General features: G+C 37.3%; 1 protein-coding gene across 1 annotated transcript in view; it reads left to right on the top strand.

The window, feature by feature from the left end:
* Positions 1-27,880, top strand: part of ACSS3 (acyl-CoA synthetase short chain family member 3) — a 184,695-nt gene that overhangs the window by 29,474 nt on the left and 127,341 nt on the right. The window contains exon 2 of the mRNA XM_077111526.1: positions 22,706-22,850. Within this exon, the coding sequence (XP_076967641.1) occupies positions 22,706-22,850 (145 nt within the window). The remainder of the gene's footprint in view (positions 1-22,705; positions 22,851-27,880) is intronic.

Genomic DNA, 27,880 nt, shown 5'->3' on the forward strand with positions numbered 1-27,880 from the left:
ATTTAGCTAGCCATGTGTAGCTATTGGCTACTTACTGAACATCTGAGATATAGAGCATTTACATCGTGGCAAAAATTTCTATAGGACAGGGTTGCTCTAGAACAGGGGTTAGCAAACTGTTTTTATAAAGGGTCAGATAGTAAATATTTCCAGCTTTGTGGGCTATACAGTACCAGTTCCAACCAGTTAACTCTGCCATGAAAGATGCCACAGGGAATATATAAACAAATAAATGTAGATATATTCCAATAAAATTTTATTTGCTAAAACAGGTGGAGGCCCAATTTGGTTATGAGTTGTAGTTTGCTGACCCCTGCTCTAGAATCTCGATTTCTTTGATATACTCGTCAGTCTTCAGTATTTCTCAAATCCCGTCTCTCTTTTCTATCCTTGTTGCCACTGCAATGTTTCCTTAGTACAGGAAATCTCTGAAGGGTCGCATTCCACTTTGTCCTTCCCCAGCCCATCTTCCCCATTGCTGCCTGACTGTGCTTTCACAATTTATCTAACTCTGGGTGATGCAACGGCGGATCAGTGGCAAGAATTCTTGCCTGCTGAGCCAGAGTAAAGCATAACTTATCTAACCCAGCTTCCTCGTCTGTAAAACATATCTGATAAATTCACTGAGAAAAGTCAATGGAAATTGTGTATAAATGAGCTCATGGGTTAGCACAATGCACATTTGTGTGAGTCTTATATTAACCCATCAAGGCAGAATAATGGCTGAGACTTGGAGTGAATTGCCTGCCACCCAGTCCCACCTTTTGTCACTCACCACCTGTTGATCTTGTGTAGGTCACTTTTTCTGTGAAATGAACATTAGGGTACTTACACCCCCACCCCTTGCCATGTTCTTATGAAGATTGAATGAATTAGTTTGTGTTAAATGCTCATAGCACTGCCTTGGTGCAGGGTAAGTGCTATATTATTGGTTTCTATTTTAATTTTATTTTCTTGACTTTTATAGGTGAGGGAAGAAAAGCCTAGAAATGTTCAATAATTTGCTCACATTCATGCAACTAGTAAATGATATGTTTGAACTCTGGTTTTTTGATTTCAAAGCTAGACCTTGACACTATATCACCTTCTTTTCAAAAACCACCAGCTTTTTATCACAGTCCCTTAATTGGAATTAATCTCTTGGTGCTCTGTGATTTCATCATAGTTTATATCTGTCAGCAAACTTGCCGCTGTTTACTTTCTACTATAATTGTTGCAAACCAGCCTGCCTTCTGAGACCAGAGATTATTCTCAGTTATTTTTCCCCTCCCTTCCCTCACAATCTCTGGTCTAATCAACAACAAATTATCGCTACTTTTTAAATAATAAAGACACTTTGGAAGAGAAAAATCAGTATTGATAGTTAATATTGGGGGTTGCAATCTGCAGAAATCTTCTGGGATATAATGTTTTTCTTATAAAAGTTGTATATTCCTCACTATTTTAGTATATAAACATTCTTCATTTTTGAATTATTTTCAATAAATTGGCCTTGGGTTTCTTTCTTCCTCCCTCTCTCCTTCTCTTCCTCCCTCCCTCCCTTCCTCCTTTCCTTTTTTGCTCTTTCATTCATTTTTTTTGTAAATTTGTTATGACATTAAGATCAAAATAGGAGGTCATCAAGGAAGAAAATTATAATGTGTCTCTATAAAGGAGTCCCATATCAGGAAATAAATTATAAGCCTGGACTTTGCAATTATTTAATAATGAGCTCACACAAAGTGCACAAGTCAGGAGCTGAAAGCGCAGTGAGTGTTGCAACAGTGTGACTACTAAATGGGGTTGTGCTGGAGGAAGCTTTTCAACAGTCATTTCATGCAAATCAGCATATGGTGGTTTGTGAAAGAGTTTCCTAGGCCACACTGTTGAAGGTACCTAAAGTTTTATTCTTGAAATGGGAGAGAGAGGTGGAATTGAAAGGAACATTTTAGACTTTCCCAATTCAACTTCTGTGGCTAGTTTATCAAATTCTCACAGTAAATTGTATCAATTCCCCCTTTGGAAAGAAGTATGTGTGGGAATTTTATTTTCCCTTTTATGTAATGTTTTAAAATTGGCTTATTAAGGGTGGGCCACAGTGGCTCAGCAGGTAGAATCTCGCCTGCCATGCTGGAGACCTGGGTTCGATTCCCAGTGCCTGGCCATGAAAAAAAAAATCGGTGTATTAAATACAAGTTTAAGAACACAATTTTAGCTTTACCAAAGAGGAGATTGGAAATTGGTGGTGATCATGTGAATTTTCACTACCAGCTTCCTGTCACCCAGACATCTAGGGCAAGCCGATACCCCAAAACCAGAACACTTGTCAGGCTCTCCACCCCTCCTAAAATCCTCAGATGCCCACCCATAGTCACTACCTTCTCCTGGTGTGGGGGCCAAACACGTACTCATATCCCATCTGCTTGATCTACAAAGCCAAAGGCAGATACAGCGTGGGCTAAGATCAGACAGGGAACACCGTGCAGAGCTTGGGTAGGTTCAGATGAGCAGCAGAAGAAGATAGCAAATTAAAGTGAGATTCCCTTCAAAGAGCTAAGTCTAAACTTTTATGTTAAGATGTAGGCCAGCAGGGGTCACTGAGTAAAAAGTGAGGCAAAATAGAAACTTATGTGTAATAAGATATGTAAAAGGAATTTTAAGAGCTTTTATTCCTCTGTGGAACACTTCAAAAGACACTCAGCCGTGCCTCTGAGCTCGGAGCTGGGAGATGGTACATCTCTGACTTCTTCTCAACGATACTTAGCGTTACTGCAATGACTTTATAATTACATTAGCCGAGAATCCTTCCATTTCTTTTGGGCTGAAATATATCCATCTGCCTCTTAAATGATAAAATAAGACCACTTAAAAATCTGTTTGAATTTGCCAAATTGATGGCTCTTAAGTCTTTTGTATGAGTCAGGTTAGACTGGTTTAGGTCACAAGAGTAAACAACCCCCACTCCTCCCTAGTTGAAAACAGCGCAGGTTGCTTCTCACTCTTGTCTTGCTTTCCCTGGAAGACGTGCTCCATGCCATCCATCCTCTTTCAGGGAGAAGGGACTGTCATGGCACGCACTGCCCCTGAAGACTTCTGTGTGACTTCTGTTTCCGCATGGCCACGTGGCATGACTCATTTCAGGTGGAAAGGGAAAGTGAAATCTTCCAAATGCCTGGAAGTAGGGGAGTCAAATAAAGCTACAGGAGGAGCAGCTCTCTCTTCCTGATTTGAAGATTTTTTGTAGCCATTTACTACTGACTTGTCAGCCATGGAGGTTGATTCTAATAAGAAAAATAAATGAAGAGAATAGGCAAAATTCCTATGGACCAAATTTAAATTCTTAAATCTGAGTTTAGATGTTGATGTGGAAGGATTGCTTCTTTTTACCTGAAATAAATTCAAAAATTTGTTTTTATTTGATTAAAATGTTTTTCTTTAATTGAGATGATAGTGATTAGAGAGTTGATGGTTCAGGCAGACCAAAAGCCAAGTAATATAAACTAGTAAGTTTTATATTTTTATTTAGAATATTTAAAATCACAGATTACATATATAAATACATACTCATAAAAATCAGATACCATAGCAGTTCTTGCATAAAAAAAATAGACTCTCTCTTCTCCATTTCTGCCCCCTCCAATTTCTCTTTTGCCCAAAGTTTACCACTATTTATGTTTTCTTGCATTTCTTTCTAGACTCTTTCTTGTGCCTCTGTACACCATATAAATAAGCAACTTGCTTCAGCTTACTCAAGTTTCATTTTGGACGTTATTGCCTATTATTACATATATATATGTGTATATATGTGTGTACGTGTGTGTATATATATATATATATGTAGCATTCCTTTTAAATATTTCATGGCATTATATAGTGTTTATCTAAAATTTTATTGGATACTAATTATAAACTCTCCTAAATGGCTAAATCAATTTATTCTCTCACCAACATGATAGGAGAGGACCTGATTCTCTTTATTCTCACTAACACTGTGTATTAAATTTTTTTATCAATATGATGGTTTATCATGATTGTTTTAATTTTCATTTTCCTGATTACTAGTAAAACAGCATTTTCTTCTATGCTTATTGGTAATTTTCATTTTTTTTCCTCTGTGGATTTCCTGTTGAGATTCTCTGCCTATTGACTTTTGAATTTTTTTTTTCTTATTGATTTGTAGGAACACTTCAAATGTGTATTTTTTTGAGAATACTTCACACACATACATTCTATACATGGTGTACAATCGGTGGCTCACAATATCATCACATAGTTATGTACTCATTATCATGATCATTTTCAAATAGTTTTGAAGTTGCAAATGTATCTTTTCCCCTGTATATATGCCCTTTCCTTACCCCAAGTTTGTATTATTGTTTGTTTGCTAATGCTGCCTGAATGCCATATATCCGAAATGGGTTGGCTTTTACAAAGCAGATTTATTAGGTTACAAATTTACAGTTCTAAGACTATGAAAATGTCCAAATTAAGAGATCAATAAGAGGATACCTTCACTCAAGAAAGACTGATCACCGCGGGGGTTTCTCTGTCACATTGAAAGGCATATGGCGACATCTGCTGGCCCTTCTTCCTGAGTTGGTTTCAAAATGGCACTCTCAGCTCCTGTGAGTCCTTCTGGCTTCTACCAGGCTGTTTTCTCTTTGGTCTCATCTCTCTCCTCTCTGTGTCGTCTCTCCAGGCACCTGTGCTTTCTTCAAAATGTCGCCCTTTAAAGGACTCCAGTTAGCGGATTAAGACCCACCTTGAATGGGTAGGGTCACATCTCCATGGAAACAACCTAATCTAAAGGTCCCACCCAACAATAGGTCCACGCCCACAAGATTGGATTAGAAGAGGGCTTTTCTGGGGCTACATAGCAGTTTCAAACCAGCACACTTATCTTTTCTTATTAATACACACATAAGGCCTTCGAGCAACTGCAATGCAAGATAGCAGCCACCAAGGGCTTGGACAATTTATGGAAACTGAATATATAGCCTTAAAATAGAATGTAGACCCAAACTCCCAGAAGTACCCCTCTTTGTAAGTTTTATAATAAACACTTGATATGAATGGAGTTAATAGTTCTAATGGAGTGGTGGACCCAAGAGCCATATAAGTGCTAGTAAAATGGCAGAATTCATATAACATCAGAGTTGCCATGCAAGAGCTTCTGTACCTAATGATGTCTAAATAAAATATGAAACTCCCTCAGCTTCCTGAAGGACAGTGTAACAACAGTTAATCAAAAAGAAAAACCACAGGCCCTTCCCCTGTTGCAGTCCTGGCGCTGGAGCACAGCCTTCAGCCAAGAGGCTTCCGAAACAGAATGCAACACCAGAGGTCAGGCCTGAATCATTTTATTTAGCTGTGCAACAGGACGCAAAGCTTTGTGGATGCCGTGGTGAGTCAGGACAAAGGAGGTACAAGCAGCTACAGGTTTTTTTGTTTGTTTGTTTGTTTTTTTATAACATGGGCAGGCACTGGGAATCGAACCCGGGTCCTCTGGCACCGCAGGCAAGCATTCCTGCCTGCTGAGCCACGGTGGCCCGTCCTTTTTTTTTTTTTTTTTTTAAATGAATCAAGATGTTGATTGCAGCTGTGTTTAAAATAATACAAAAGTAGAAATAACCTCAATGCTTGGAATGGCTATTACAATTATTATTGTCAAAGACAATGTGCCTTTTGGCCATTTGTATTTCCTCTTCTGAGAAGTGTCTGCTCAAGTTGTTTGCCCATTTTGTAATTGTGTTGTCTGTCTTTTTGTTGTTGAGTTGAACAATCTCTTTATGTATTCTGGATACTAGACCTTTATCTAATATATCATTTCCAAATATTGTCTCCCATTGTGTAGTCTATCTTTTTACTTTTCTTGACGAAGTTCTTTGATGCACAAAAGGCTTCACTGCCTTATCAAAAATCAATTGTCCATAGATGAGAGGGTCTGTATCTGAGCACTCTATTCTATTCCATTGGTCAGTATGTCTATCTTTATGCCAGTATCATGCTGTTTTGACCACTGTAGCTTCATAATACACCTTAAAGTCAGGTATAATGATAGTGACTAAATGTACAAATTTTAAAATGTTTGTATGACGAAGACAAAGGAATGCCAATAATGCAGGGTGTTGAAAATAGATGGTAATTAATGTTTTTAAATTTTAACTTACGTGTGAGACTAAAGCAAAAAATGTTTATTTGGTATGAAATTTATATTTTGACTAGTGCATTTCCTGATATGACTTATGTGGACAGCTTAATTGAACACCACAAGTACATGGAACCTTGAGTAAGGCATGAGATTTAGTAGGTTTGTCCAGAGTGATGCCTCGATAAATCCCAGAAGGATTATATTTAGTCTTCCAATCCATGAACATGGTATGCCCTTCTATTTCTTTAGGTCTCCTGTGATTTCTTTTAACAATTTCTTACAGTTTTCTCTGTGTAGGTCTTTTGTCTCTTTAGTTAAATTTATTCCTAAGTGTTTTATTCTTTTGGTTGCAATTGTAAATGGGATTTTTTTCATGAGTTCCCCCTCAGATTGTTCATTACTAGTGTATAGAAACACTATGGATTTTTGAGTGTTGATCTTGTAACCTGCCACTTTGCTGTACTCATTTATTAGCTCTAGTAGTTTTGCTGTGGATTTTTCGGGGTTTTCAACATGTATATCATATCATCTGCAAACAGTGAGAGTTTTACTTCTTCCTTTCCAATTCTGATAACTTGTATTTCTTTTTCTTGTCTAATTGCCGTGGCTAGAACTTCCAACACAATGTTGAATGACAATGGTGATAGTGATACAAGATCCTTATCTTGTTCATGATTTTACGGGGAAAGTTTTCAGGTTTTCACCATTGAGGATTATGTTAGCTGTGGGTTTTTCTTACATTTCCTTTATCATGTTGAGGAAGTTCCCTTTTATTCCTATCCTTTGAAGTGTTTTCAACAGGAAAGGATGTTGAATTTTGTCAAATGCCTTTTCTGCATCAATCGAGATGATCATGTGGTTTTTCTGCTTTAATTTGTTGATATGGTGTATTGCATTAATTGATTTTCTTATGTTGAAACATCCTTGCACACCTGGGATGAATCCTACTTGGTCATGGTGTATAATTCTTTTAATATGCTGTTGGATTCGATTTGCAAGAATTTTGCTGAGGATTTTTGCATCTATATTCAAAATAGAGATTGTGCTATAGTTTTCTTTTTTGTAATATCTTTGTAATTATAGAACCGACTACTGGTTTTGTTGATTTTCTCGATTGTTTTCATGTTCTCAATTTCATCTCTCATCTTCATTATTTCTTTCCTTTTGCTTGCTTTGGGGTTAGTTTGCTGTTCTTCCTCTAGTTCTTCCAAGTGGATGTTTAATTTCTTGATTTTAGCTTTCTTCTTTTTTGATGTAGGCATTTAGGGCAATAAATTTCCCTCTTAGCACTGCCTTTGCTGCATCCCATAAATTTTGATGTCTCATGTTTTCATTTTCATTTGTCTCGAGGTATTTACTAATTTCACCTGTATTTTTTTTCCTTGATCCACTGGTTGTTTAAGAGTGTGTTATTGAGCCTCCATATATTTGTGAATTTTCTGGCACTCTGCCTATTATGATTTCCAAATTCATTTCTGTATGATCTGAGAAAGTGTTTTATATGATTTCAATCTTTTTAAATTTATTAAGACTTGCTTTGTGACCCAGCATATGGTCTATCCTTGAGAATGATCCATGAGTACTTGAGAAAAAGGTATATCCTGCTGTTGTGGGGTGTGATGTTCTGTAAATGTCTGTTAAGTCTAGCTCATTTATTGCATTATTCAAATTCTCTGTTTCTTTATTGATCCTCTGTCTAGATGTTGTGTCCATTGATGAGAGTGGAGAATTGAAGTCTCCAACTATTATGGTAGATGTGTCTATTTCTCTTTTCAGTGTTTTCAGTGTTTGCCTCATGTATTTTGAAGCATTCTGCCTCAGTGCATAAATATTTATGATTGTTATGTCTTCTTGTTGAATTGTTCCTTTTATTAATACATAGATCCTTCCTTGTCTCTTTTAACTGTTTTACATTTGAAGTCTAATTTGTTGGATGTTAGTATAGCTACTCCTGCTCTTTTCTGATTGTTATTTGCACGAAATATCTTTTCCCAACCTTTCACCTACAACCTATGTTTATCCTTGGGTCTAAGATGTGTTTTCTCTAGACAGCATATAGATGAGTCCTGTTTTTTAATCCTTTCTGCCAGTCTGTGTCTTTTGATTGGGGAGTTTAATCCATTAACATTTAGTGTTATTACTGTATGGGCAGTACTTTCTTCTACTATTTTGCCTTTTAGATTTTATATGTCATAACTAATTTTCCTTCTTTTACCTTTACTGATAGTCTTCATTTCTACACTCTTTTCCACACCTCTCTCTCCTGCCTTTTTTGTATCTGTCTCTAGTGCTGCCTTTAGTATTTCTTACAGAGCCGGTCTCTTGGTCACAAATTCTCTCAGTGATTTTTTGTCTGAAAATGTTTTAATTTCACCCTCATTTTTGAAGGACAATTTTGCTGAATATAGAATTCTTGGTTGGCAGTTTTCTCTTTTAGTAATTTAAATATATCATCCTACTGTCTTCTCGCCTCCATGGTTTGTGCTGAGAAATCTATGCATAACCTTATTGGGCTTCCCTTGTATGTGATGGATTGCTTTTCTCTTGCTGCTTTCAAGATTCTCTCTTTCTCTTTGACATCTGACATTCTGATTAGTAAGTGTCTTGGAGTACATCTATTTGGATCTATTCTGTTTGGGGTACATCGCACTTCTTGGATCTGTAATTTTAAATCTTTCATAAGAGTTGGGAAATTTTCAGTGATAATTTCCTCCATTAGCTTTTCTCCTCCTTTTCCCTTCTCTTCACCTTCTGGGACACCCACAACACGTATATTTATGTGCTTCATGTTGTCATTCAGTTCCCTGAGTCTCTGTTCACATTTTTCCATTCTTTTCCTTATATTTTCTTTTGTCTGTCGGATTTCCAAAGTCTCGTCCTCCAGTTCACTAATCCTATATTTTGCCTCTTGAAATCTGACATTGTAGGTTTCCATTTTTTTTCACCTCTTTTACTGTGCCTTTCATTCCCGTAAGTTCTGTGATTTGTTTTTTCAGACTTTAGATTTCTTCTTTTTGTTCATTCCTTGCCTTCTTTATATCCTCCTTCAGTTCACTGATTTGATCTTTGATGAGGTTTTGCATATCTGTTTGAACATTCTGAATTAATTGTTTCAACTCCTGTATCTCATTTGAATTGTTGGTTTATTCCTTTGACTGGGACATATCTTCAATTTTCCTAGGATGATTTGTTACTTTTTGTTGGCATCTAGGCATTTAATTACTTTAATTAGTTTTTTCTGGAGATTGTTTTCACTTTTTTTTTTACCTAGGATTTTCTTGCTGGATGAATTTCTTGTCTATCTGTTCTTTGACATTCAGTTCAGCTTATTCTGGACCTCTAGCTTAGGTTTTGTTTAACAGATCAGAATTTTTCAGTTCTTTTTTTCCTGTTTCTTGCCCTGCCTGTATGGTGGCTTTTTTACCCCCCTTAGGAGGGTCTACTTAGGTATTATAGACCCCAGTCAGATTTTCCCAGACCGAACTGGCCTCCTGTCAGGAGGAAAGAGTCACCTGCATCATTTTTCCCTGAGGGTGAAACCCAGCAGATTGAAAGTCTTTCCTGTGAAGCCTTGGGGCTCTCCATTTTTCCTATCCTGTCCAGTATTTGGTGCTTGTCTGTCTGTAAGTCCCACCAGCGTAAGGTGATGCACTAACTTTACTTCAGCTAACTCTTCCTGCTGGGGGCATGGTGGAGACAGAGGAGAGGTTGTAGTCTGGTTTTAATCGCTTCACTTTTCCAGACCCTGGGGTCTGAACTCCTTGAAGGAGGGATTCCACCTGAGCTGGGCCCCACCCCTCTCCTGGGGAAGGCACAGGCTCCAGACAAACACTCAAACAAGCTTAATTCTGCCCATGCCTGGGGCAGTGGAGCCTGAGAAGCCTTGCAGCTGTATCTAAAGAGCAGTCAAGCCATAGAAACACAGGCACCAAAACAAAAGAGGAAAATTCTTTTCAGAGCTGGACCCCCCATTCCTTGGGTTTGCCAATCAAGAGCTTAAGTTGGTACGTTGCTCTGTTTATCTCCAGGTCCTATGTGCCCCCTTCTTTCCTTCAGGGTCCAGGCCTTTTCAAATCCAAAAAAACGTCTGTTTTTGTTTTTGTTTTTTCCTTTTTCTGTCAGCCCTGCCCCCTCTGCACCGGGGCAAAACCCAGCAACCTCTGCTTTACTCAAGGTTCACCTGAGCTGGGGGCCTATTTTTAGTTGTTAGAATTTGTTAATTAATTCTGCAATTGGAGCTTGGTTGCACTTAGCCCCTGCTGCTGGTAAAGTCCCTTTTCTTTCCCCTCTGGGAAGCAGCCTGTGGGGGAGGGGCACCGGCTGCCGCTGCTTGGGAAATTCACGATTCTGGGTGGGCTTGCAGCTGGTCCAGCTAGTCCAGACTGGTGTATGCTGTGTGTCCAGTCAGTAATGTGGCCCCAGCAGTTGTTCTGTACTGTTCCTGGCTATTTATTAGGTGCTCTGGAGGACAGACTAAACCTCATACCTCACTAAGCCACCATCTTGGCCCCTGTTCATTCATATTCTTGCATGCTTCAAGACTTTGTTCCTTTTTGTAGCAGCACAACTTTCATTCATAAGTATACACCATCGTTCACCAATCTGCGTCTCCATCGGTGCATCCTTCCACCACCTGTATTCATCAGGCATCATGTATAAGGCCCAAAGTCCACAGTCCATCAACATTCTCAATTTTAGATAATTTCATTGTTTCCGTGAGAGCGAAAACTGATAAACACACCCTTTCCAAATAGGAAACCTAAACGTCCTCTTAACTCTAGTCTCTCCGCCCATTATTTACCTCTACTGTTGTAGTAGTGCTGATAGTTTCCTTTTGAACATAGCACATAGCATGCAATGGCAGTTTTCCCCCTGTGCCCTGGACTTAAACACTCTTTGTACAAGAATCATATCTTTGAAGTAATTCTTGCGAGAACTAATTCATATTTCTAGTGTTAATCAGTGCGTCACATAGTTCTATACAACCCCTTTCAATCTTATTTGTCTTCAATATGGTAATATTACTTACAGACCCACTAGAGAATCACTTTCACTCCTATCTATTCCCTTACATTGGAGTTCACCCTCATTAGCTAACGGTTCACCCATCTCTAGCTTCTATGTATTTCTAAGCCCCCTATGTTCTATATTATAAACCTCTGATTATACCTCTAAGTTGGTCATAAAAGTGGAATCATACAGTATCTATCCTTTTGTGTCTAGCCAACCTCACTCAGCATTATGTCCTCAAGGCTCACCCATCTTGTCATGTGCTTCAGGACATCATTTTGTCTTCCTGCTGCCTAATATTTCATTGTACGTGTATACCACATTTTGTTGATCCATTCATCTGTTGATGGATTTGTTTCCATCTTTTGGTGACTGTGAATAATGCTGCCATGAACAGTGGTATGCAAATGTCTGTCTGTGTCATTGCTTTCAGCTCTTCTGGGTGCACACCAAGTAGTGCTATTGCCGGATCATAGGGCAACTCGATATTTAGTTTCATGAGGAACCGCAAAACAGTCTTTCAAAGTGGCTGCACCATCACACATTCCCACCAGCAGTGCACAAGTGTCCCAGTTTCTCCACATCCTCTCCAACACTTATAGCTTCCTCTCCATTCAATAGCAGCCATTCCCACAGGTGTGAGGTGGTATCTCATTGTATAGTCTTGATCTACATTTCTCTTATAGCCAATGAAAACGAGCATCTCTTCATGTGCTTTTGAGCTATCTGCATTTGCCTTTCAGAAAAATGCCTATTCACATATTTAGCCCATTTTATAATTGAGTTGTCTGTTCTTTTGTTGTTAAGTTGTATGATTTCCTTGCATATGCAGGAAATCAAGCCTTTGTCTGACATGTGATTTCCAAATATTTTCTCCCATTGAGTCGACTGCCTCCCCATCCCCTTGACAAAGTTTCCAGAATAACAGAAGCATTTGATTTTGAGGAGTTCCAATTTATCCATTCTTCCCCTTGTTGTTTGTGCTTTGGGTGTAAAGTTCAGGAAGCCACCCCCTCCCACGAGGTCTTGAAGATGTTTCCCTACATCCTCTTCCAAAATCTTTATAATGCTAGTTCTTATATTTAGGTGTTTGATTCACCTTGAGTTAAGTTTTGCATAGGGCACAAGACAAGGGTCCTCCCCCATTCTTTTGACTATTGGTATCCAGTTGTTCCATACCCAATCATTGAAAAGACTATTCCATCCCAGTTCAGAGGATTTGGGGGCCCTGTCAAAAATCAGTTGACCATAGATTTGGTGGTCCACCTCCACAGTCTCGATTTGATTCCATTGGTCAATGCCTCCATCCCTGTGCCAGTACCATGTGCCTTGACCACCACAGTCTCAAAGCCTGGAGTGATAATCCTTCTTAAAGCCAATTCATTGGCTATAAGAGAAATGTAGATCAAGACTATACAATGAGATACCACCTCACACCTGTGGGAATGGCTGCTATTCAGGGTCTCTTTCCCTTCCAGATGAACTTGGCAGTTGCTTTTCCAAATCTTCAAAGTAAGTTGTTGGCTACCTTAATTGGTACTACATTAAATCTGCAGATCAACCTGGGGAGAACCAACATCCCAACTACCCCTAGCCTTCCTATCCATGAGCAGGGAATGTCCTTCCACCTATTTAGATCACCTTTGATTTCTTTTAGCAATATTATGTTGCTTTTTGTGTATAAGTCCTTTACATCCCTAGTTAAGTTCATTCCTAAGTACTTGATTCTTTTAGTTGCTACCTTGAATGAAATTCCTTCCTTAATTGACTCCTCAGCTAGGCCATTTCCTGTGTATAGAAGTGTTAGTGATTTTTGCACATCAATTTTATATCCTGCCACCTTACTGAATCCATTTATTAGCCAAGTAACTTTGCTGTAGACCTCCCAGGATCTTCCAAGCATAGTATCATATCATCTGCAAACAATGAGAGCCTTACTTCCTCCTTTCCAATTTGGATGCCTTTTATCTCTGTCCTGCCTGATTGCTCTAGCTAGAACTTCTAGAGCAATGCTGAACAATAGTGGTGACAGTCGGCATCCTTGTCTAGTACCTGATCCTTGGGGGAAAGCCTTCAGTCTCTCCCCACTGAGTAAAATGCTGGTTATCAGTTTTTCATATATTCCCTTTATCATACTGATGTAATTACCTTTGATTCCAATCTTTTGGAGAGTTTTTATCAGAAAAGGATGCTGAATTTTGTCGAATGCTTTTTCAGCATCAATTGAGATGATCATGTGATTTTTCCCTTTTGATTTGTTAATGTGCTGCTTTACATTGATTTTCTTGTGTTGAACCATCCTTGCATTCCTGGTATAAACCCCACTCGGTCATGGTATACAATTCTGTTAATGTGATGTTGGATTCAATTTGCTAATGTTTTATTGAGAATTTTTGTATCTATGTTCTTTAAGGACATTGGCCTGTAGTTTTCCTTTCTTATAGCATTTTTACCTGGTTTTCATATTAAAATGATATTAGCTTCATAAAATGAGTTAGGTAGAGTTCCTTTTTCCTCAATTTTTTAGAAAAGTTTGAGCAGGATTGGTGTTAGTTCTTTATGGAATGTTTGATAAAATTACCCTGTAAAGCCACCTGGCCCTGGGCTTTTCTTTGTAGGCAGATTTTTGATGACTGATTGAATCTCTTTACTTTTGATTAGTTTGTTGAGATCTCCTATTTCTTTCTAAGTTAGTGTTGCTTGTTTGTGTGTCTCCAGGAATTTGTCCATTTCATCTAAGTTGTCTAGTTTGTTGGCGTATAGTTGTTCATAGTATCATCTTCATGTGGTTTTTCTCTGAGTTTAACTTTCAACTTGAAAGCACACGCAGTTCCTCTGAATGGATTTTTTTCCTAGTAATTGCATTTGCTTTTAAAAATTGAAGAAATTCTAAACAGGGCTCTCATTTGGTTATCCTTGCAATCCATTTGAGTCTAGTTTGTAATCTGAAGACTGGAACAAAAAGTACCTTGAATTCAGTGCATTGTTTGGTTTTGGTGCTACTGCCTCTTATGATCCTCAGCAGGGATTAAGAAAGAACTTGGTGTACACAGCAAATCCTTGAAATTGGTGGGCTTGACTTTCTGACAAATGGCTGCATTTTCCCACTTTTCTGTTCAGGACCACTAAATGCTAAAATGTGAATGCATACCAAAATAAAAGCAATACATTGTGTCCTAAAAAAATTCACACATATACACATGCATATATATGTGTGTGTGTGTGTGTGCATATATGCATATTAAACACACATATACATATGTATGCACACATACACTCATGATGCTAGTAGCTAAATACAGAACATTTCAGAATCCAAGTGAAGATCCTTCTTCACTGGTCAGTGACTGCAGGTTTTGATTACCAGCGTCCTTCCTATGGTTATTTGAGGGAGGAGACAGGGTTTCCAGCTAGTGATTGTATGTAGGGCTTCTAGGCCTCATTACAAGTTATGCAGAGTCCTGTCCCTCTTCTCCAAGTCCCACATCTCTAGAGGAATCCTTCATATAGAAGTTTTCTTCATTTCATAAAGTTACACTCAAGGCTAGTGCAAGTGTGTATGATGTGTTTATATGTGTGTGTAGGTGGTGGTGGGGGAAACAGGGAAGGTGGCTTATGTCTTAATTATCCATTCAAACAACCATCATCCATTATTTATTCCTGCTTGCACACTGATCTTGGTGTTATTTGAGAATTTTATTGGGAAAGGTTTTTGTTTGTTTGCTTATTTTTTTGATGAGCCTTTTTATTACCTGTTTAGGGTATATGGGTTACTCATGATAATAGAGTATTCCATGGAATGGTTGTATATTTTTCTGCACCATTATTTTTTCCTTTCTTTCTTTCCTTTTTTTACTTAACAACATATAAAATATCATGGAAATCTTTCCATATTTGTACATTTGCATCAATTATGTTTCTTGTGACTTCTGGGCTTCTCAGTCATTCTGTTCCTGCTTTCTTTATATATTCTAGAAACTCTTCACTCTCTGACCTGGTGGTAGCACTGTTTCCAGTTGTTCCACTATAGCTATGAATGTAGTTTCAGTTTTATATGTTTTTCTGCCTTCCAGTGGACTATAGGGTATATTCAGATTGCTTACTGTTTCTACTGAAGAAAATCAGGGGTAGATGGGATAATAAAGAATATTGAAAGTTTTTCCCCCTTTATTTCTTTTAGAGAATTGAAAGCTGATGGAATTTAAAAAGAGCTAGTCACAAGAATCTACTGACAGAACATTTCAAGTAGTTAGCTTTGGAAACTAGATAGTCCTGACAAAGAATCTGGCATGTGTTAGATGTTAATACATCTGGGGAGAATGTAGCATCATAAACAAATGAGGACAGTAAGGGTTAATCATAAAGTGATGCTTGGAAAATTGAGTATTGATAAATAAGCAAATATAGTTGGATTGCCACAAATTATATATATAGTATGTATGCATATATATGATATACGTGTATTATACAATATATGATATATAATACATATATGAAATATACAATATATTATATATTCGGTATATATGAATAAATTATTGGCACATATAAGGGTGCAGCATAAACAATGAAAGCAAAAGAGAATAGTATGAATTACAGAAGGAAAAATTACAAAAGAAAATTATGAAATTATTAAATACATATAAATGTGAAGTATTTTAACATTAGAAAACATTGTGAATTAAAATGTCAACAAACTGTTAATTATTTGTAACAATATGAGGCACACGTTTGATATCTATATAGGGTAAGGTTTAATATACATTTCAAACCTACTGATACATTTAGAAGGGATAGCAGAGACACAACACATAGAAAATCTCTCTCTATATGAAAAGTTTTAAAAATTAGTAACATGTATTAGTAATGAAATAAAGCAAAATCAAAATAATTTTTCATCTCTCATATTGAAGATTGAGACTGATAATTGGGGGATGTGATAAAATGAATGTTCATATAATGACATTGGGAATATAAATATATTTGGTATTTCTGGAGAGCAATTTGATTATGTGATCTCTGTGGGTATGCATGTGTTTATGCTTCAAATTATTCATATTCTTTGGTACTCTAATTGTAGGCTATAAATGTAATGAAAAAAATGTGACCAGTATTTCTCTGTGAGGGACGTTATCGCAGTATTATTTAAAATAGTGGAAATGTTGTAAAAGACAATTTGCAACAATGCTGGACTAATTTTAGTATTGAACAGCTATTGAATAGAACATTGAGGTTGGTTGAGTTACGTATCCCAGAAAAAAGCATGTTCTTAATCTTAATCTGTTCCTGTGGTTTTGAACCCACTGTAAATTGCACCTTCTGAAAATGTTATTTTTGGTTAAGTTGCAGTTCAATTCAATGAGGTTAGACCTTGATCCTATTACTAGAGGCTTTATGAAGAGACAACCAAGTGGAAAAGAATCTGAAGTAAACAGAACCCATTATAGAAAGAAGACATTTCTATGTGGATTACCATGTGACAGAAAAACCAAGAACCTCAGGATCACCAGCAGCCAGCCCCAGAATGCCCAAGGAGAAAGCATCGCCTTACTAATGTCTCCATGTTGGACTTCCCTTTGTCTCAAACCCACGAGCCAACCCATTGTATGGTATTTGCCTTAACAGCCAGGAAACTAAAGCAAACATGCTATCATAAAAGACGTTTTTCATGAATTTTTCAGGCCCTTAAAAAAAAACTTATAATGCAGTCTTAAAAATAAAAGACAAAGTATTTTAAACTCTATACAGTAAGTAATATTTATATATAGAAAAAATACACCAGATGTATTTTTATGAGTTTTCTCTAATGATCATTATTTTTTTTGTAATCTGAGGAGACATACCATTTAAAACCTACTGATGTATTTAGAGGGAACAGTGGAGACACAACACATAGAAAGCATTCAACTGAATTTTACTGAAATGATTTGCTTTAAAATGAAGTAAGAATTTTGACATAGTAGAATAATAAAATATTTGAGCTTGGTGGAACCTTGCAAGTTACTTGATCTAGTCGTCCACAGTAAACCAATATTTACATTTAGCTAACTTATATATATATATATATATTTATATTCATTATCTGTAAACCAATTTGTCATCTTGCAGAACTTTCCTTCTTTTGGGTGTCTCTCCTGCCTATCTCAGAGAGTTCCCTTAAAATTCCTAAAATTTCTTTAATGGTACCATTAAAAATAAGCCAAGCCTTAAGGTGTAAATCATTTGATAGTTACAAGCAATGAAAAAGAAAAAAACCTTGGTGCTTTGATATGCTGGTTAAGGGCTTGGCCCTGGAATCAGACTGCCTTAGTCAAATTACTGTTATCAGTTTACTTATACTGTAAAATAGTACTTATGTCACAGGGTAGGGTTATGTTTGATTAAATGAGCAAGTATATAAAGGTCTTGGCCTAGAATAAGTTTTCAATAAATATTATTTAGGGACTTCAGTGTTACCACAAGATGGAGTAAATATACTTTTCCCAATTCACCCTGCTAATAATAGCTATAACTCTTGGATATTATGTAAGAAGTCTCTGAAAGTTACAGAGAAAATGTAGCTAGGAACATGGAGATTCAGAGTGACATGGCAGTGAATTCTCTAGGATTTCTTTTTGACTTATATATTCCAGCCTGGGTATTGTAGAAACCAGTAACCTAGAAACATCAATGGATGCAGGCCAAAAAAACCTCAACCAAACTTTCTTTCTCCAGCCAAAAGACCAGGCAAGGTGAAACCTAGTGCTTTAGTTTGTTAATGCTGCTAGAAATGCAAAATATACCAGAAATGGGTTGGCTTTTATAAAGGGAATTTATTAAGTTATACATTTAGAGTTCTAAGGCCATAAAATGTCCAAGCTAAGGCATCCAAGAAAAGATACCTTGATCAAGAAAGGCCAGAGGGTCCAGAACACCCATCATATCAGCCAAGGAGGTGTCTACTGGTCCTTTGGCCTCTAATTTCAAATAGCTTCCCCAGGGGCGTTTTCTTTCTGCATCTCCAAGCATCTCAGTCTGTATCAGCTCTGAAGCTTTTTCCAAAATGGTTCTCTCTTAAAGGACTCCAGTAAGTGACCCACCTTGAATGGGTGGGGACACGTCTCCATGGAAACCATGTAATCAAAAAGATCCCACCCAACAATACTGAATTAGGATTAAAGAACATGGCTGTACTGGGGTTCACAACAGTTCCAAACTGGCATGCCTAGAAAGACAGAAAACTTTTAGATAATAAAAGCCCTACTCCAGCCAACCACCACAAATAAAACTGCAATCCCACTTTCACCTTTACCTGCGATGGCAGGATGGAGAGTGCCCTCCCATCCTTGTCTGGCTGTAAAGAGGTGCCCTACCATTTCCCCACTCCCATATGCTGACAGAGGTTATGTAGAGAACCTGAACTTTCATCTGTGCAAATGGAAAGGAGGTACCCTACCCAGTGATGTAAGTAGAGGCCACAGAGGAGTCCAGTAATGAGATGCCCTATCCCCTCCCAGCCAAGATAGAGTCAGTGAAATCTAGTGGGGAGTCAGAAATTCTTCCCCTGTCCTGCAATCCAGCAGTAATGAGACGTTTCTCACCTGCAGAGATGTTAATGGAGACCAGATGGGGAACTGGGACTTACACCTACATCTAGAAGTAATGAAATATCTTTTATCCCAATAGGCATAGTGTCTGAGGAGGCCTGCTTTAAAAAAGAAGGTTAAATAAGATCTTTAGAAGGGGGCGTGCAAGGGTAGTTCAGGGGTAGAATTCTCTCCTGCCATGCAGGAGACCCAGGTTCGATTCCCAGTCCATGAGCTTTCCCAAAAAAACAAACAAACAAGTAAAACAAACAAAAATTCAACAAATGGTATTCCATGGGATACTCACATGGTAAAATAATGAAATGTGACTCCACCATACAGCATTCAAAAAAAAAAAAAGGGTCTTTAAATAAGATCAGAGTTCCATGATAGACTATTTAAGATGTACAGGATAAAACTGAAAATTATTCATTATACCGAGAACCAGCAAAATCTCAACTTGAAGGAGAAAGTCAATCAACAGATGCCAAATTAAGATTACAAAGAAGTTGAAATGATCTGACAAGGATTTTAAAACTGCCATTATAAAAAATGATTCAACGAGCAATTATAAACATGCTTGAAATGAATAAAAAAGAAAGTCTCAATAAGGAAATAGATAGCCTCACTACCTAAAGAGAAGATACAAAGAAGAACACAACAGAAAATTTAGAACTGAAAATTACAATAACCAAAATGAAAAACTCACTGGATTGGTTCAAAGAATCATTAGACTGGAGGATGCAACAATAAATGTTATTTATAAATGAGTGAGTGAATGAATACAATTTTGTGGGCTGAAATCCTAGACTAGAACTCTTAAGACTTAGTTTTCAGGTATGGTGTTCTCTACTTCCTAGCCGAATGCCCTGTGTGTTGTTCTGTTTTAATCTCCATTCCCTTAATTTAAAAGGGGATAATAAGATCTGATGTGGCTACTGGATTCTAAATCCAAAGCTTCTTGAAAGTTTACTAATATTTTCATTCATTTATTTTTTAAACATTTATTGAGTACCTAATATATGACAAGTGCTGAAGTGGATTCCAGGACTACACAGAGAATATGACATAGATTCTTTTCAGACAGATTACAGTTTAATGAAAGAAACATATAAGCAAATTGATCACTTGTCACACAGTTTGTGGCAAGTATTATGGTGGAAGTATGTACACAGGGCTTTGAAACTATTAGGGGAGTGTGATGGTTAAAAAAAAAAAAGCAACACAAAATAAACAAATTAAAAGAAAAAAACCCAAAACAAACAAAAATAAAAACAAAAGCAATTCATCCACAGGAGGAGCAACTGACTGACTTCAAGGAAGTGCAAATTTTGTAGTTCAATATAACTGGAGATGTGGATAGTTTGATGAGGAGAAATGAAACCAAGTAGATGAATGGTATACAGTTTCCATCTTAAACTTTATGAAAGGGTATTAACTGATTTTAAGCGCTGTTGGCCATGATAATATTTACATTGAGAACAGATATCCTAGCAGCATAGGAGGATGACTTGAGAGTTTAGGGCCAGACTTTGGAACAGGGAGATTAACTAGGAGGCTGCCATTGTAGCTCAGGTGATTGATAACTGAGCAATTACAGAGATAAAAAAGGCAAAGTTCTATTGCACACAACTAATTGGATGTAGAAGAGGAAGGGTCAAATCTGACTTTTGGGTTACTAACAGACCCCTGGGTGCATAGTGGTTCCTTGAAATCTGGAAAATAAAAGGTAGAACAAGTTTGCAGTTGATGTGGGGCTTTGGGTTGGAGATCGGGTAAAAATGGCTGTGGTTTTGGACATGTTATTTTTTCCAAGTGGAAAGTTCCAGCAGGCTGTTAGTATGAGGTGATGAAGCACAGAAATGAGAATAGTGCTGGAGATAAAGATGATAATTGAAATTATAGGAGTTTTGGTATCACCCAGGTAGAGTATATAAAGTAAGGGATGAATATGAAACTTTAGAGATAGCTCTCAATTGAAGATTAAGCAGGAAAGATTCCGGAAAAGATATTGAGAAGGAGCAGGCAAAGAGGTAAGAAAACCCTAGGGCAAAGGATGAGTGAATCCTCCATGAATCTTTGGAATTGAGGGAGCGCTTTTTTGGTGGGGCAGTCATGAGCATAATTAAATAATAAGCAGAAAGAGTGTTAAAGTAAGAGAAGCTGTAGATAAAGGGAAAGAGAAAGGTGACATCATCAGGAAGTATTCCAGCAAGTCAGATTTTCCGTGTATACAAAATGTGTTCTTTTCAGAAATTAAAATAAAAACAGAAAAACACAAATAATTATTTTTGTTGGAAACATTTATAAAATGCTTTATTTCTGCCACAGATTCTTGACAAACTTTACCTTTTTCTATTTGTATTAGTTAATTGGGGCCATTAATAGTGTCATAGAACAAAGTAACTACAAAAAATCTCAACAGCACAAAATAATCAACAGTTACTTTTATGTATCTGCTGGTTGTCTTGGGACTGGCTGATCTAGGATGGCCTTTGCTGGAAGCTTTGCTCTAAGATATGAATCTGGCTGGGATGGACTCCCTGCTTCCTTGGGACTCTGCTCTGGCCTGCATGCATTTATCCTAGATCCTAAGCTGAGATGGCAGCAACTGTAGCCAAGAGGCTCTTCTCCTAATGAAAACAGGTTCAGGAGAACAAACCCAGTTTTGCAAGTACTTTTCAAGCCTCTGCTTGCATCACGTCTGCCTACATTGCATCAGCCAAGCAAGTTATGTGAATGAACCTAGAATTACGGGAATTATCCAACACTCATGGAAGTGGGAATGAGGGGAAGAGACTAAATATTTTTGACGGGAGTGGGGGTTAGGCGAAAAGACAATATCTGTGAACAAATATTGAATCTGTCACAACTGAGAGTTCAGAATCACATTAGTCATTTCTTTTGCTGTCCTGTAAGTTAGTCCAGTCAATTGTTTTTGAGATGCATAAGGTCTTTGACCCTAATTTAATGATCTGTCCATCCCTCCTTCTGCTCCCTTCTGTATCTGTCATTTCTTAGTTCTGCCACAGTTTATCACTGTGTGTGTGTGTGAGTGTATGGTTTTTAATTCACTGCTTCATCTCATACAGGCCTCTTTAAATGAAGAACTAAAGGTGGTACTCAGGTATTTGAAATATTCAGCTGGAGTTTTTTTTCTTGCTTCTACATTTTTCCTACTATTTTGCATTGTTACAAGGTTTGGGAGTCTAACTTTGGGACAAATAGGCCATTATTATGCTTATATATTTACTATAATCCCTTTCCCCTTAAAAAGAGAAAAATGGTAAGCTTTTTCATTGGGAAAAATGAGCTATAAAAAGTATCCTTAAAAAGTACCTCCATGCATCTGCACGATATCTGTGTTTACAAAGGAAGTCATCGTTAAATTAAGAGGTGTACTGAATTGCAAAATTTTTTAATTAATTAAAAATTTACATGCATATCTGTTCTTTGTTCAAATTACAAAAATTTCACACATGCAGACCAGATCTTATACTTTATGCTATTTGAAGCATCACATTTAATTGAAACAAAAATATATAGAGCTCTTCCACAGAAGAACTGAATTTTCCAGTAGGTGTTTGATTTTACAGCAGGTCTCTAAATTTCAGTCATACAACTACCATTTGCTTTATAAGCCTAATGCTTGTATGTTGCACTTATAGACAATTCATGCCATCTGTGCAAAATAGATTACTTTTTGTGTTCTGTACTCTTGTTTCATCCTAAGCAATGAAATTTACCAGTTATAAGCTTAAAGTGCTAGGGATATTATTTTCTAATACCCATAAAAATAAGTACATGATTATTAAAATAAGAATGCTCACCTCTGCACCATCTTAAATATTTAGTATACAGCCATTATTACTTGGTATAGTACACAAGCAATAACTGTTTTAAGACCAGCTCTGCTAAACTAGAAACATAACAACCTAGTTAAGCTACAATGTATTGTTCGAAAAGAATCATTCACTCTTACTTTGCATTTATTTTTCAGGTTTGTGGAAGGAATGCTTAACATTTGTTACAATGCCATTGATCGTCATATTGAAAATGGTAAAGGAGATAAGATTGCTATCATCTATGACAGCCCTGTTACAAATACTAAAGCCACTATTACCTATAAAGAAGTCCTGGATCAGGTAATGTCACAAACTTTCCATATGCTGGAAGTGATCTAAAATTACTTAATAACATATTTTCATGGTAGAACCTTTACTTTTTAAAAATTTGTTAACATACATTACTGTGTTTTACTTTTGATGCCCATTGGAAATGAATAAAGGTGGGTTAACATTTAGAATGTCTTAGTCCCTGAAAGTTACTAAATGGTCCCTTTTATAGGGACAGGCTAGCTCATATCTCAGAGTAGGTTTAAATCCTCTGCCTTTTGCTCCCCATCCATAGCACCGTCTCCTTAGACTGGCGGCTATTGAACTAGCCACTACTGGACTGCCGAAGCTATTTCCTAATTGCCTTCCCTGGAATCAGGCTCATACTCATCTGAGATGTCCCTCAAAGTAACACCAGGGTTTTCTTCCTAAGAAGCAACACATTTCTCTACAGAAATAAATCTCTGTAATTTATTATTACAGAATAGAAATCTCTTCCTTAAAAATTACTATTATTCAGAGAGTAAAATCCAAACTCCTGGGGTGCAAGGGTAGTTCAGTGGTAGAATTCTCACCTGCCATGCAGGACCCAGGTTTGATTCCTAGCCTGTGTACTGCACCTCCCCCCCCCCCCAAAAAAAAAAAAACAGCAAATGGTGCTGCAACAACAGAGTTTAGTCACATGGAGAAAGAATGAAATGTGATCCCCACCATACAGCGCACACACAAAGTAATCCAGACTCCTTGATAAACAAGACACTTTGGAGACGGGTCAAAGTATCCTTTCCCAACTTCATTCCTGATGTTCTTGGCCGTGCTCCCTGTCCTTTCTCACGCCGGATGTCTCATCATTCCCTCGGCACTCTTGGTTCCTTACAGCTCTTTGCTACTTGTTCCTTTCTCTCATTTGCTCTTTTCGGTTCTTTTCCATCTGTGTAGTTCTTAAGTGATTCATAGTGGTGACATATGAGTTGCGAGAATCTCTTAAATTTAGCATAAAATGAGGTTTCAGAAGTAATTATAAAAGGATTTACATATTATGAGCTGTGGGACAGTAATTCTAGTTCTATGGGCACATTTATTTAGAATTTATTTAAAAGCAGATATTTATCATTAGGAGTAGATTAAATAAATTACAAAAAAAAAAGTGAAATAGTCTAGGGCAGGGTTTCTCAACCTTGGTACTATTGTCAAATTGGGACAGATAATTCTTTGTTGTGGGAGGCAGTCATTTACATTGCAGAATATTTAGCAGCATCTCTGGACTCAACCTACAAGATGCCAGTAACACCCTCTTCCCAAGATGTGACAACTAAACATGTCTGCAGACACTGCTAAATGTCCCCTGGGGGCCAAAATTGTTCCTGGTTGAAAATCAGTGGCCTACAGACTAGGGGTTTAGAAGCATAAGCTTTTCCATGAAGTCTTTTTGAATTGCATTTTCTCCTAATGCTTTTCAAACTCATTTAGGGTTTCCATTCGATTTTTAGAAAGTTAGCTCATCTCTCTCTGACCTTCTCAAATTACCTATTTTTGCACTAGCAATATTCCTCTTTACCCTTCTAAGATATTTCAAGAAAACCAACTCAGACAAAATCTTTATCACTTCCCAATCCTGTGTTGTTGTGAACAGTCAAGAGAGAAAACTCAAGCCAGTTTTGCTTAGGCTAGTATCAGCGTGGTGGCGAAACAACACAGCTGCATCTGGGTTAAAGGCAAGAGGAATTTATTGAAAAGGAAAACTGAAAAACCACCCTCAGAGAAGTGACATGCCCCAAGAGAGAAGAGGCAGTCATGAATAGAGTTATGGAGAACCCACAAATTTGTCTCGTAACTAGACTCTGGTTAATTGTCTCGTAACTAGACCCTGCAGTTGGTCTACCTGGCTTGGGCCAATTGTTGCCACTGAATATTACTACCAAGGCCTAGAACATACTTTAATTTCCCTTGAATCCTTGAATTACTCTTCTAGATTGAAAAACAGGGTAAGATCATCTAGTTGCCCAAGGCTAGGTTGCATGCCTGGACTGCCTGTCAGTGGAGAGAAAATGATTTTGATTTCCTGGTAGGAACTGGGAAACTGCCTTCCTGAAGGACTCATCCAAGGGGAATTCCCTTACATAAGGGGAAGGGAGTTCAGATACTGCACAGCCCAAGGCAGAACGAAACACAACAAAATAATGTCCCAGGTATCCTGTTTGGTATGTTTTACTGTTCTGGACATGGGAACTGTGTATTTCTAGAATGAAGTATACAGAGACAGAACTCATATTGGAACTGAGAAGGGAAGGCGCTCATTCCAAATGAGCTTGTTATTATATGAGTCCATGTTTTATTATGAGACAGTGTAAATTTCCTGAAAATCTTTTACACTCCATGCTTTATTTAAGTTTACCTTTGCAGCTTTTATAAGAGGTTTAGTCTATGATTAAAAACTTGCTCCTATCATTTTGGTATATTGCCACAGTCTAATTTTATGAATATTAAGGCACAATATAACAGTGAATTTTACTTGGTACATAGATTAGGAGCCTTATTTATATTTTATAAAATCATCATCTGTATCAACATATTAAATCAAACCAAACATCAGTGTCAAAGATAAAGCTTCAGGGAAACCTAACATAAAAAGAGTTGAGAAATAGTTTTTGCCAGTCTCATTTTCCATTTTTTTCTTTTAAAGTTAATTATTTGCATATGTGTATATGATAAATACGCACACATTTTGCTTGGAGTATTTTTCTGCAAATTCATCTTGATTTTCTAATACTAAGTCTAGACACTTACACCCTTTTGATGTTTGTACTGGCTCATTGGTTTCAGTTTAGCTTGACATCAAAGTACTTAAAAGGACTGTTTCTCTCACCTGCTGACAGCTTCTGATTCCCCAGGCTTTTCTTTTCTAAAGTACTAAAGGAAGAACTGTTAGGAATGAGAGAGAGACATTGTGCTCTACTTTGATTGCCTGCCGCTGATTCCCTGTGGGCTTTATTTTATGAAGTAGAGAAGACAGACAAAGAAAGATTTCATGTGTAATGCCATTGTGAACAAACCCAAAAGTGCCTTTGTCCTTTAGTTCTTAATATCTCCCCCATTTCATTTCTACTAGGAGTTTCTGGCTAGGATAAACCTTGAATAAGTTAGTTGGCATCTTCTATTTAGTAGATCCAACAAATTCTAGTCTATATTGTTTTAGTGACATGAAAGTGCTGAAAATTTTACAGAGTGACTCAGAAGTAGAGATTTTCTAAAACTGTAAACTTTTGTGTAGATAAGAATATTTTAAACATTCCTTTATAAGGTTTTTGTAGGGATTTGAATTTAGTTCAAGATCCATTATTCATTCAACTAATATACATTTTGCATACCAAGCACAAAGAAACAAGGGATACAAGATATATAGACCCAACCCCTATTATCAAAGAGCTAGGGCAGATGTGCAATTTCAATATAGCATGAGGTTATGATGGGGGTTAGAGGTGTACAGAAACCCAAGGGTCGCTCTCAACTCAGTCATGGTTGAGTAAGGTCCTGGAAAGCTTGCTGGAGGAGCCAATGCTTAAAACTAGCCAAATAACCAAAAGCAAAATAGGAAATTGTGGGAAGGAGGGCCCTGCAGAGAGAAGGAATAGCATGCCCAAAGGTCCTGGGGAAGAGAGAACCTGGTGCCTTTATGATGACTTCAGCATAAAATACAACACATGGTGAATACATAGGAGTCCAGTGAGCCAAATTGGGAGGACGATGAATGCCGAACTATGGATTTGTACTTTATTCTAAGGCAGTGGAAATTAAAGCGCAACAGCCAGTCTTTCTTGTGACCTGAGGTTCTGCATGATTTCACTCCTGTGACCTCTGTTCCTGGCTCACCCTGGCTCAGGATCACTGCCTCCCCCACTGAACATGCTGGCACCTCCCCCCATCAGCCTTTGTACTTGTCTGCTCTCTTCTGGTGATGTTATCTCCTCCGGGCATCTTATGCTTCAAGTAACTTGAACGTTATTTTCTCAGTGAAGTCTTCCCTGGCCATACTAAATATAAGTGCTCCTGGCCACACTACTTTAGGCATACCTTTTTTTCATTTTTAGTTTAGCATTTATTACTCAGAAATAGTCTCTACATTTTATTTATCTATCTTCTTTAGTGTTGTTTCTCCTTCTAGAATGTAAATTCCACGGGGGCAGGGATTTTTGTTTAGTTCACTGAACGGTGCTTAGCACATGAAAAGGATTTGTTTAAGGATGAGGGAATGAATGATTGAATGAATAAAATACCATTTGAAATGTCTAAATGTTTCCTTTATTGTGGGAACTTACCATCTTTACATTGTAAAGGGGAGCACAATTTGATCTTCTTTTCAAGTAAATTCCAACTTACTCTCTATGAAGAATGTTAACTAATTTCTGTTCAGCTTGGTGGTTCAAGATGAATATTTTATCCTTTAAATTCCCACACTTAAACTCAGAAGTCTGCCTTCCAGGAGACACGTAAGTGTTTATTCTTAGCTCTTCTCAAGTTAATGGCAAATATCTGTGAAAAAAATGTGCGTGTAACAGTGTATGCTCATATGTGTATGGACGCATTGTATAGAGTATATGTCAATTTTAGTTATTTCTGCAATGGATTTCTTTTCTCCATTCCTAACTTCGTTTTGAATTTACCTCTGTGTGTGGTAAGTTTGCTTTTTTGATATTAAACAATATGAATTCTTATTTATTTATTTACTAAATGAGAATGTGGCTTCTGAAGGGCAATGGTAAATTTTCATGAAAATATATATATACAGAGAAAATTGATGAAAACCCGGTGTATGCTCAATTTTCTTGACTTAATTCAAACTGAAAATGCCTATCATCTCTACTAAAGGTAATTAAAAAATATAATTATGGCAGTGGTTGTGATTATGAAGGCTGAATAATTTAGAGGGAAAAATTACTTTGAAATCTAAGACCAGGTCCTATGAGAATTCCTGTTTCTGACTCCTGCCCTTTAGGATGCTCCATTCTAAATATGAGTTCAATCTTCTTAGAAAGATGTCAGGATAAGACAATCTGATATTC

The sequence above is a fragment of the Tamandua tetradactyla genome, chromosome 7 (genome assembly GCF_023851605.1).
Source record: "Tamandua tetradactyla isolate mTamTet1 chromosome 7, mTamTet1.pri, whole genome shotgun sequence".
NCBI classification, from domain to species: domain Eukaryota; kingdom Metazoa; phylum Chordata; class Mammalia; order Pilosa; family Myrmecophagidae; genus Tamandua; species Tamandua tetradactyla.